Here is an 11,723-nt window from a genome sequence, read left to right on the forward strand (position 1 = left end):
ATAAATTACAGCGCGATTCTAAAATCGTGTCGCAAAAATTAAAATCGTGGTGCGCGCTTGGCGTTAAAGCGTCTCCAGAGATACCAGAGATGATCCAGAGCAAGGGCCCAACCTTTTCTGTTCTCTTTCACGACGCAGCAACTAGTATCATTTCTCTCTCCTCGCTCTTTTAAAATGCCGTTTGTCAAAAAAGGACAACCACACTGTTGACAAGGTGGACTTCAAATCAAGTGTTGCCTTTCTTGATGCGCCCAGGCTGTGTATGTTTGCGTAAAAGCGTATATGTGTGCTCTTTTAGGGATGTGAAAAGTCGATTTTAATCATGTTATATATCGATAAACGCTACACAGCGGAACGAAATAGCGATTAATTGAAGCTTCAATATCTTCGTTAAACATAAACATAATTGAAATGCTAATGGATAATGAATATATTATAATATAATAATATAATTCAATTATTGCGGAACACCTATTTTAGGAGGTATTTATGTATTTTAATTAAATATCTGAACTTTCCCTTGGTTCCTTGCTGGGGCGTGACTATAAAATTGTGATCTGATAACCACAATAAAGAATAAAAGCGTTTTTGGTCATTTTAGGTATCGTTAAGCCTTTGAAGTAAAATTAAAATTGCAAGAAATGTCGATAGTTTATCGATATGACTTTATCGACATGGCTACAGCAACGTGGGCCTCATTGTTAATCGTACACTAAACAAAAGTGGCAACAGTGACAGCTCGCTGAGACACCGTCTATATATATATATTGTCTATGATCCAGAGTAATCAATTTTTCCCCAATCTGATTAAATTGCCCGATTGAATCAGGACGTACGGACGCAAACGCCAATTTGGCTCGCCGAATTTAACCGCCGATAATGACCGATAAAATAAGGTGCGGATTAAGGAATGCAAATCGGTTATTTTTTGTATGGAAATAACCGCGGATTCGGTTAAAAACCGATTATTTCCATACAAAAATAACCGATTTGCATTCCCTAGTGCGGATGCAACAATACTAATTTGTGAGGCCAGTATTTTCGTTCTGGGCCATTTTTTCAATTTAGAGGGCTGAGGGCTCTAATATCATCATAAATCTAAAATTGGAGTTGAAACTCTAGGTCCATGGGGTCCCAGCGCGCATAAGTTGTTCGCAGAAATCGCGAAGCGTCTGGTTGACGTAACTGGTGACCGAAGAGCTGGCGGCTACCTCGCACAACGTATCACTATTGCGATACAGCGGGGCATCCTTGGTACAGCCGCCAGCATCCTTGGTACAATGCCTCAGGGGCCTATTTTAGATTTAAGCTAGTTATTAATTTCGTTTAGTTGTACCACTGTATATATATTGTATGTATGTAAATAAAAAAAAAAATGATATTGATTTAAATTGGAGATCGACGCCAATTTCATTTCTGAACAAATCGACCTATTTGATCAGTCCCGTCTGGATACCACTTCATGTATATCGCGTCGTGTGTTCAACTGTATAGTTCGTTTTTTTTAGCATTATGAAGAACTTGGAAGAAGGTAAGCGATTTTGACATGACTTTTAATTCAAAAACGCTTTTTAAAAATCAGTAACTATTACTTATGAAAGCAGAAGAATATAAATGATCATATTAGATTCATAAATGTTACATATCTGCCGTAGGTATCTTATTTATAAATTGTGTTTTTCAATTAAAAGACACATCAAGTTTGTTTACCTTATTTCTAATGCTAAAAAAAACGAACTATAGCGTCAAAACAAAACTACTGAGCCGACTTTGGTGAATGACGTGTCCAAGACGTGTCTATCTAATTTTTATTATGACACTGCTCTATACTTTCAACCGAATTAAAAAGTGGGATCGTTTTGACTAAATATAGATGGTCAAGCAAATGAATTGTCAGTAGAAAAAGGCGCGATATTCAAATTTTCTATGGTCCGATATCCTTTCGCGCCTAGAATTTCAAATTTGCCGCCTTTTTCTACTGACAAAATCTGCTTGACCTAGTATATTTTACTTTTTACAGCTAAAAGGTCCATGAAAAAGGGGCCGTTCAAGATTACATAAGCAGATTTTTCAATTTTCAGCCCCCTGTCCCCTCTCCCCTCCCTCCTCCCATGCTTCTTAGGCATGGACCACTTTTTTTATGGGTGATGATGAAATAAAAATAATTCAATATTAAATAACATAATTTATTATTCATCATCATCATTATCATATCATCAGCCAGAGGACGTCCACTGCTGGACATAGGCCTCCCCCAAATAATAAAAAAAAAATACCCCATCTTAAATTAAGCGTCCTAAATGATAAATTTAATATTCAATTAATCACATTAATATAAAAACAGATATCATTTATTACCAGGTAACTAAGGTCCATACGTACATATACTTGCCTTACGGACTAACATAGACACATAGAAAATTGTCACCGTAAAAACTGACAAGACCGAAGTGATCCCATAAGAGGACCGTGAACTAAGTCTTGCACGGTGCTATAAAAATAATTTCGGCGACACGCGGCACAAAAGTTTTGCCGCGTCACCTGGGCTTAACCACGAAAATCGAAGTTCGCAAATTGCGGGTATTTTTCTCTGTCACTCTTATTACGCCTTTATTGGAGTAAAAGAGAAAGATCCCCGCAATCAGTGAATTTCGATATTCGCGGTAAGTCTCCTGTCCTGGTGCGAGAATCTGCAGATTCCCGTGGATAAATAGTTTCCACCAGCGAGTGCGGTAGTGCACGTTCGCAGGTGGAACACCCACATGAAGAACAGGAAGATAACACGCCTTTAATCAGGTCTTTTGCTTCTCATGTGTCTTCCTATGGCGTTCGTAATCCGATTTTTGGGCAAACTTGTGCATACATTTATTGCAGGTATATGGTTTTTCTCCTTTATGCTGGTGTTTCACGTGCCTCCTGAGGTTGGCCGCACGCCCGAAACAGGCACCGCAGGTGGAGCATACGTGGGGCTTCTCCTTAGTGTGGGAGAGGATGTGCTGTTTGAGCTCGCTGCGGGTAATGAAGGCGCGGGTACACACGTCACACTCGTGGCTTGTCTCACCAGTGTGACGACTGCGAAATAAAATAAACAATGTTGTTCCTATTGTCTTGAGAAAGTGACAATAAATTGTATCTGCCTAGCTAGGGTAACTGCTTACTGGTTAGGGAGTATCGGAACAAAAAGTTTATTTGGTTATCGTGAATCTTTTGGAAATACACGAAACTTGATATTGGGCTGTGTCCACTCGCGTCAGTTGACGTCATTAGCAGTCAAAGGGTTAAACAATATGTATAGACATAAATTTTATAATATTAATTAAACCAATGATGTGACTTTCAGTCTTGTACGACATGGCCAAGACATAGCTTATGCGACGGGGGAATTAGTCGCATTAAAAAAATACGGGGGAATAGTGGCATTAAAAAAACTTCGACACCCTTTTATCTCTCTGTCTAAATTCAGTCATGTTAAAATACATGTTAATCTTACCTCAAGTATAATATTTAAAAAATTAAGTAGTGTATGTATGTATGTATGTATAAACTCTTTATTGTACAAAACACAAAACACAAATTTATGGCACAGGATAGGCACAGGCAGTACAAAGGCGAACTTATCCCTTTAAGGGATAGTGTATTATAATCAGTGTTCGGACAATTTATCGCAAAAATAAATATTGTATGGAACATGCCACAATTTTTTTTACAATTTTGAATTGAGGTTTTGAGTATAATCTGGAAAGTTTATAAAGATACTGTGTACGTAATATGAGTTTAATAAATCTTGTCCTATTTTGAGATATAAGTAATTTTAGATGGTTTTGCGATGATTTGTCAAATTACTGATAATAAGCAAATATGCACTGCTTTCACGGTACAATCACATTCTTGTGTAGATTCATTAACTCACCGTATATGGTACTGCAGATGCCCTAACGTCCGAAAACTGCGGGGGCATAGAGAGCATACATATGGCAGTTGGCCTGTGTGCTTCCGTTTGTGGGCCAGCAAGCCAGAGGAATGAGCAAACTGAACTCCACATATGGTGCACTCTAGAGGTTTCTCTCCCTGGAAATAGAGCATAATTTAAAGCAAATATCATTTTTTATGTTTTAATTAGCTTTTAGGATATGATTATTGGAAATTCAACTATTGTGATAAATCAAACTTAACTTTTAATTCAATTTAGTGTTTAAATCTTAACAAATAATATGACAAAAGGCGCTATCCATTTATTACGTAAGACGATTTTTGTTAGTTTTTGACGCCCTCCCTCCCCTATGTAAGAAAAAATAAGAATAAGCTGACGCCCGGGGTGGGCGTCAGCTTCGTCGTAAATCGTCTTACGTAATAAATGAATGGTGCCAAAGTAACAAGAAAGAGAAGTCAACAATGTTCACAAAATGTACTATTTTTAACCAAATTGGCGGTTGTCAATGTAAAGGTGCTATTTCCATACAGTTTCAATTTGAAATCAACATCAACAACAACCGAAAATGGGACCTTTTTGAAAACGTCACAAATAATCCTAACTAAAGAGTTAATCAGTGATTGGCGATTTGGTTGTAACTCCACAGGATATCAAATGGAAAAATTTGCTTACTGTGTGTATGCGCAAATGAACTTTCAGGTTTTCTGGCTGCGAGAAGCTCTTACCACAGTCAGGGCATGAATATGGCTTTTCACCTGTATGTACGCGGATATGCATTTTTAATCTATATCTGAAAATTCAAAAACATTTGTTGGTGGTATTTATGCTGTTGGCTATACTGATTTTAAATTAAATTAGCAAGCATGGTTATGTAATGTAATTATTTTACTTAATGACTTCTTCTTCTTCTTCTTCTTTATTAGGGGCTATATAAGGCTCCAAAGCCTATGTATCACTGCGACCATTCCTGATCTATTGTGATCGCCACCTACTACAACTCTCGATCCAACCCTGCAACTTCAAATAGCTGCAGGATCTTTTTGGTTTCGAGAGACTTTACCTCCTCCGGGCGTAATATGTGTCCGCCCAAGATTAGGTCACGAGTACGCATTAGGCAAGGGCACTCTGTGAGGATGTGTAAGGGCGTCTCCTCTGCCTCCATGCAGAGTCTGCACCGCCCTATATCACGTTTCCCCATGGTGTGCATGTGCTTATTTAGGCCGCAGTGCCCGGTAAGCACCCTTACCAAGTTGCGCAGTTGGTTCCTAGACAGCGCCAAGGCGTTCGAGGACGCCTTTTTGCTGAAGGCCTTGATAAGCGCTTTGGAATGGTTCAAACCTGTTGTTTCTCTCCAGAGTTGAATGGTTTTGTAGTGACAGTAGGTCTTTAGGGTGAGCCGCGTTAGGCTTTTGGGGATACCACAAAAGGGCTCAGGACTGTAGTTCTTCCCCTTAGCCCCTGCTCGCGCGAGTTCGTCGGCCTTCTCGTTTCCTACGACACCCGCATGCCCCGGGACCCAACGTAGAACAACCTTGTTCCTGGCTCCAAGGTTGTTCAATAGTTGCCTGCAGTTCTCAACCAGCCTCGATGTGGTGACATAGGAGGTTAGGGCTAAGAGTGCCGCCTGGCTATCCGAATGGATATAGATAGTGTGGTTGCCATAGTTGCTTTGCAGATTGATTGACGCACATTCCAGAATGGCGTATACCTCTGCCTGGAATATAGAGCAAAAACGTCCTAGGTTTAAGCTGATACTTTTCCTAGGCGCTTCACCGTATACTCCGCAGCCTACTTCAGATCCGGATTTGGAGCCATCAGTGTACCACCTCAGGCTTCCTTCTTTCCACTTGATTTGACTGTTTGACCAGTCCTCCCGTTTGGGGATTTCCACTGAGTAAAGTTTGAGTGGACAAAATTTGGGTGACATAGTGTCGGATGGCATCCCAAGAACAGGAATATCGTACACTGATTCCTTAAACAGTCTCAGAGTTTGCGATAACCAATTACCTCTCCTCGCGCCCGCTATTCTAAGCATACTAGATCTCGCCTCCAATTCTAGATGTAAGTGGAGGGGCGGTAGATTTAGTATGGCTTCTAGGGCTGCCGTCGGGGAGGATGACATGGCCCCAGTGACGATGACACAGGCAGTTCTTTGAAGGCTGCCAAGCTTCATCACTGTTACCTTCTGCGTCGTTTTCCTGTACCATGCTACAGAGGCGTAAGACACTATCGGCCTCACTATGGATGTGTACAGCCATAAGGCAATTTTGGGTTTTAGACCCCATCTGTTGCCTGCTAAACGACAGCATATTGCCAAGGCTGATCTGGCCTTTTGTATGGTTCCGTCCACATGTTTGTTCCAGGTCAGTTTCTGGTCCAGTGTTACCCCCAGATATTTGACCTCTGTTGAGAACGGAATAGTTTTACCATTCATGACTACTTAATGACTACTGTGTAGTTATTTTAACCCTTTGACCGCCGTTGTCCGGTATAGAAGACAACGATAGAACGATACGCTGGCGCCGTCGTCTTGTATACAAGACACAAATTCAACCACTGAGTTAATGTGAAAATAATAACAATTGCAATTTCATTTACACTCGTGTTCATATTTAAGGTCTTTGTTTTTTCATTTATTTGCTTTTTAAGCCGCTATATAAATCCCTTCTTTTATAATAAGGCATTTAAAAAAATTGCTCCAATTTTCAACATTTTTCGTGTTCCTCGTCGCCGTTGTCTTGTATAAAAGACAGCTAGGGATGGGAATGTTAACTCGATATGGGAATTTTTAACGTAAATATAAAGTCAGAAATATGTTTTTATCTAAGTATTTGAACACTTGTTAATGGCCAATTTTTTTCAACGAATAGTAGGTAACTACTTACTAGAATACGTAGAACGAGAGTCAGATAGGCATAACTATATTTAAAGTTCAGGTAGCTTCTTTAGCTCTATAAAGTAGAGTCAGACAAGTAAATTTGCCATTGTAGATTGTGGACTATTTAATTGCAGAAGAGATAAATAAAAAAAATAATTGATGTTATTTTATAGCTTAGTGGGAAGGGATACACCGCAGCGACCGCTTCGCACAAGTGTGGTACAGGGACATACCTGTTTATCAGACTTTACTTTTATTGTTATAACATTGAAGTTAATGTGTAATTTTTTTGTAACAAGTCGTTGAACGTTTTTTTGATAAGAGTTTACCTATAGATTAATGTAAACCAAACTGAAATTATAATGATAGATTCTAATTCCGGAATAATATCTTCACTCATTAAAAATTCAACCCACGTGTAATTTTCACTAAAACAGTTCCGGTATATTGACTTTATCGACACATGATGCGCAGCTTTAACGTTACGCCAATAAAGTTTACGTACCGACAAGCGCTTACGCCGTTGACCTAGAGACTATTACTACTTGATCCGCGCGGAAACAGTCCTTGTCGGTCTGCATTGCGGGCAGTCCATGGGCGCCGTTGTCTTGTATAAAAGACTTCTCGTACAGCCTAGTGCGGCGATATCACGTCTTGAATCGACATTGTTTAGTGGTTGTTTTTTATGTTAAATCCCTATATTTTAAACATTTTCGGGTGTACAACATATGTTTAATTTTGGCAATTTGGAATGAAATTAAAACAGGATAAGAACAAAGCTAAATTAAAAAGATTTTTACCATAATATTGTAAATATCGATATCGCTATTTGCAATCCCTAAACTTTTTATTAGTTGTTTACTTAAAATTTGCTCTGGCGTGTGAGTGAGCGTCTTTGCGGACTAGGTCCGGCGGCCAAAAGGTTAAGAACAATTAATTTATTATTTGTTAAGTTGAACAACTAATTTACTTCATATTTAATTATAATAAGCACAGTCAACAAATTACACTAACTTGGAGGATAAAACTTTCCCACAAGTGAAACATTGTTCTTTCTGAACTTTCCTTTTTGTTTTTCCATCTTTTATGTCCAATTGCATCAATGCATCTTTTGTTTGTATATTTTCTACACTTTCAATTGGAGAGTTCTCAATGCATACATCTTCGTCCAAAACTTTTTGACTTATTTCTTCTTCTAAGTTTTCTTTTTGTACTTGTGAAGTATTATTTTTTTTATCTGTGTTTGTGTAGTGTTCATTGAAACCCAAATAAATATTTTCCCTTTTTACTTCTCTAAGTTTAAAATCAACTCTTTCGCACTGTTGTATAAAAAGTAAACAACTATGCAGTTGTAATAAACATTTAAAGCAAACTTTATCCGGAAAACCGTCATCTGGATATATCTGTAAAAAAACAATGAATTGTACTTAAGAAACATTCTGCCTTGCTTACAAATCCTTGAAATATGTATTTAAAGGTAAAAACTACATATACTAAATTTGTTTTCTTACCTTTACTCTAGCTAAAGACATTATTTTGGTTGATATCATAACTTCACCTTGTTTTTCGAATACATTAGTAACCGCTCCAGTATTTAAACACAACCTACATTGATTTAAAGGCATTTTATATTGTTAAAAAACGATACAGTAACTGAATCAACCGATTAACGATATTTATGAATAAAAATAAATAAGCAAAGAAATGAAAACAAAATAAATAGCCTACAGCAGTGACATTATTGACATTTGACATAAAAATGACACGACTTTCTTATGAAACGGTCACGACCTACAGCGTTCAAAAGCGAGTGCAGAACAGTACAGAGGGCCTGCCGCAAACCACGTTCGACGTGTTGCCTTCCTGTCACACTTACGTACGAATTCGCAAGTGCGACAGAGAGGCAACATATCGAAAGTGGTTCGCTGTAGGCCCCCAGTCCAAATTTAAATTCATGCGTGATCATTGCGTGACGCACACGCACTGTGTGACGTGGGCAAAAAACTTTTTAGTTTCTTTATCTTATCAATCCCAACCCAACTTATCATACGTAAACAAGTACTTAAGTATCGACGAGTATTTCAAACTCAAAAAAACTTTGTATATTGTTTGATACATCACCATCATGTCTTCGGAATCTGCTGTGAAACTTTATCATTTTCCACTAAGTGGCCCATCCCGCGGAGCTCTTTTAGCAGCTAGAGCGATAGGTGTTCCAGTACAAATCCAGATTGTAAACTTATTTCAAAAAGAGCAGCTAAAGGAAGACTTTTTGAAAATAAACCCTCAACATTGTGTTCCAACTCTGGATGACGATGGCTTCGTAATATGGGAGAGCCGGGCCATCGCTTGTTATCTCGCTGACAAATATGGAAAAGATGAGGATGACACACTTTATCCAAAGGACTTGAAGGAACGCGCTGTTGTAAACCAGAGATTGTACTTTGATGCCTCGTCTTTGTACGTGAAAATTCGTGCAATATGTGTAAGTTGCATTTATTGAATTTGGAAATGTTTAACATAAAAGTTTCCTATAGTAATTATTTGAACTATTTTTAGTTTCCCATTCTTTTCTTGGGCGAAACGGAAATTAAGGAGTCACTTAAGAAGGACCTCGATTCAGCTCTAGAGTTTCTAAATGGATTCCTAGAAACAAGCAAGTGGGTAGCAGGACACAAGCTGACTATAGCAGACACATCCATTTATGCTTCACTGTCTAGTATACTGGTAAGACTAATTTAAAATCTGTAATATTTAATACAGTAGGGTAGTACACAGTTGCAGTGAAAATTAAATACGACAAACACAAACTTATCCCTGTATGGGATCTGTTCCAGTTAATTGAGTAATCAATTGGTTTGTCTTGAGAGTAACTGACATTCTATAATACTAAGTACTTATCACTACTACAATATCTTTTCTAACTATTTATTTTAGGCTGTAGGATGGGACATCTCATCTTTCCCAAATATTCAACGTTGGATAAAGGACTGCGCTACCATACCTGGTTATGCTGAAAATGAGGAAGGTGCTAAGCAATTTGGTGAAGCTGTTAAGAAAAACCTGAAAAAATAATATAAAATAGTATTTATTTACTTAACAGATATCTGTATAACATAATGAGATGTTATCTGTTTTATAATTTTGTAATATACAACTGTTATTTGTAAAATTTTAATACAAGCTGCTGCTCATTTCTTGTTCTCCTTTTTATAACAGTTTCAGATTGAAATCCATGTTTGGACATAATAGTGATCACTTCTTGTGGAATGTTTTCTTCTATTAGCAATAGGTAAAATGTGCCATTAGGAGCCAATTTCTTTGGTATCAAGTCTAGAAGTCTGTCAGTCACTTCTCTACCCTTGACTCCGCCTGCCCAGCTAGCAGTAATATCAGTGCCTCCACACTCATCAGATTCAGTCACCACATAAGGTGGATTGAAAATAATTACATCAAACATCTCATCCAGGAATGCACTGCATAAATCCATATTTACTGCATCCAAGGGCACCTTATTATGTTCAGCGGTGATCTTGGAAATAGCACATGCCTTGAAATTCACATCAGTGCACATACAAACTGCGTCCTGAATGGCCATGCCAAGAGCAGTGATGACTACCCCACTTCCAGACCCAACTTCTAAGCAAAATGTAGGTTTCTTTGCTTTTAAATAATCTAGGTCTTCCTCTAAGGCATCAATGAGTAGAAAACTGTCTTCAGCTGGCTCATACACATGGTCAAATTCAGCCTTGTCAATGTGGTTCTGGTAAGGTGTCTCCATGTTAGTTGATGCTTCCCTTCTCGGATGCCACAGCGCTGCCACTAGGTCCTTCCAATGGGTCCTGAGATTGGGACTCTGTTATGGTCCTGACACCTTTCTCTTTGCTGACCATGCGCCTTATATCATTAAGTCTATCCTGGAAACATGGTTACTATGATTATTCAAGGAATAGTAACATTTTGCTGACAACAGTTATAGAAAGGTCTCTGTATATTTAAATTAACACATTCACTGCTAGCAACTAGGCATTTTTTGCTTTAACACAGTTGAACCATATAATCGGCCATGTTTATAGCCCGGGATGGCTGTGAATAACTGTTAACTATACCGTTGAGTTCCATACATTATTCTATGAGGTATTCACTCAAAACAAATGAGTGTTGAATAACTAAATATCTATGCAAGGGAATAACAATGAAAAAATGTTTTATACAAAAAATAACCAATATTCTTTAGCATTACAAACAAAATGAATAAGATTGTTTCTTACTTGTGAAGCTTGCAGAACATTAAGCACAACAGTGACTTTGTGTTTACAGGCAATTAGCTTCTTGACATAAGGGTCCAAGTCTGGGTGGTTGTTCAAAGCTTCTCTGACTTTCTGAAGCTCCTCATTCAACGAGTCTATTTGCTGCTTTAATTCTAATTGTGATATTCTGAAAGAATCAATTCAAAGTCAAATTAGGAACTGTGTTTATAAAAAACCTTTATGTTAGGGCCATGTTAGCCATGAATAATGACATAATGAGAGTATCTAACATTAAGAAATAATGTTATACCTAGTAGCTCTAACTCTATCGTCTAATTGATCTACTGTTGGCTTCAGGAGACCCAGAAGTCCCTCGGCTAACGTGTCTCTTGTTGGATTATCGCACAAATTGCCAGTGTTCTCGTCAGCTGATGTAGTCGTGCTTTCCGTGTCGTCCATAGCGATGTTTATAATTCCATCTTCTTGTACAGGGTGTCAGTGACTTGAAATCTTAGATTCACATAAATATTAGGACCTATGCTAATGATATTGTACGAATTACGAAAATTACGCTAGCGCTACTCGCTACTAGTAAAACAAAACCCAAAACGTCGCTTTGACATATTTGACTTCTCAGGTTATTTGAACTTACATTTTAAACTTC

General features: G+C 38.1%; 4 protein-coding genes across 4 annotated transcripts; 1 reads left to right on the top strand and 3 right to left on the bottom strand.

Moving 5' to 3' along the window:
• Positions 1-2,215: 2,215 nt before the first annotated feature.
• LOC134671744 (gastrula zinc finger protein XlCGF8.2DB-like) lies at positions 2,216-8,534 on the bottom strand. The gene is made up of 5 exons (XM_063529566.1): positions 8,321-8,534; positions 7,824-8,212; positions 4,604-4,721; positions 3,911-4,068; positions 2,216-3,072 (listed from the first exon to the last, which is right to left on the bottom strand). The coding sequence occupies exons 1-5, from the start codon at positions 8,432-8,434 to the stop codon at positions 2,793-2,795; spliced, it is 1,059 nt and encodes a 352-aa protein (XP_063385636.1). The 5' UTR covers positions 8,435-8,534; the 3' UTR covers positions 2,216-2,792.
• Positions 8,535-8,860: 326 nt separating this feature from the next.
• Positions 8,861-9,931, top strand: LOC134671745 (glutathione S-transferase 1-like). Its single transcript, XM_063529567.1, has 3 exons — positions 8,861-9,294; positions 9,369-9,536; positions 9,747-9,931. The coding sequence occupies exons 1-3, from the start codon at positions 8,935-8,937 to the stop codon at positions 9,882-9,884; spliced, it is 666 nt and encodes a 221-aa protein (XP_063385637.1). The 5' UTR covers positions 8,861-8,934; the 3' UTR covers positions 9,885-9,931.
• Positions 9,882-10,590, bottom strand: LOC134671746 (methyltransferase N6AMT1). The gene has a single exon (XM_063529568.1). The coding sequence runs from the start codon at positions 10,588-10,590 to the stop codon at positions 9,970-9,972; it is 621 nt and encodes a 206-aa protein (XP_063385638.1). The 3' UTR covers positions 9,882-9,969.
• LOC134671747 (SNAPIN protein homolog) lies at positions 10,585-11,642 on the bottom strand. The gene is made up of 3 exons (XM_063529569.1): positions 11,370-11,642; positions 11,081-11,246; positions 10,585-10,726 (listed from the first exon to the last, which is right to left on the bottom strand). The coding sequence occupies exons 1-3, from the start codon at positions 11,516-11,518 to the stop codon at positions 10,592-10,594; spliced, it is 450 nt and encodes a 149-aa protein (XP_063385639.1). The 5' UTR covers positions 11,519-11,642; the 3' UTR covers positions 10,585-10,591.
• Positions 11,643-11,723: the final 81 nt, after the last annotated feature.

This window comes from Cydia fagiglandana, chromosome 16 (assembly GCF_963556715.1).
Source record: "Cydia fagiglandana chromosome 16, ilCydFagi1.1, whole genome shotgun sequence".
Classification (NCBI taxonomy): Eukaryota; Metazoa; Arthropoda; class Insecta; order Lepidoptera; family Tortricidae; genus Cydia; species Cydia fagiglandana.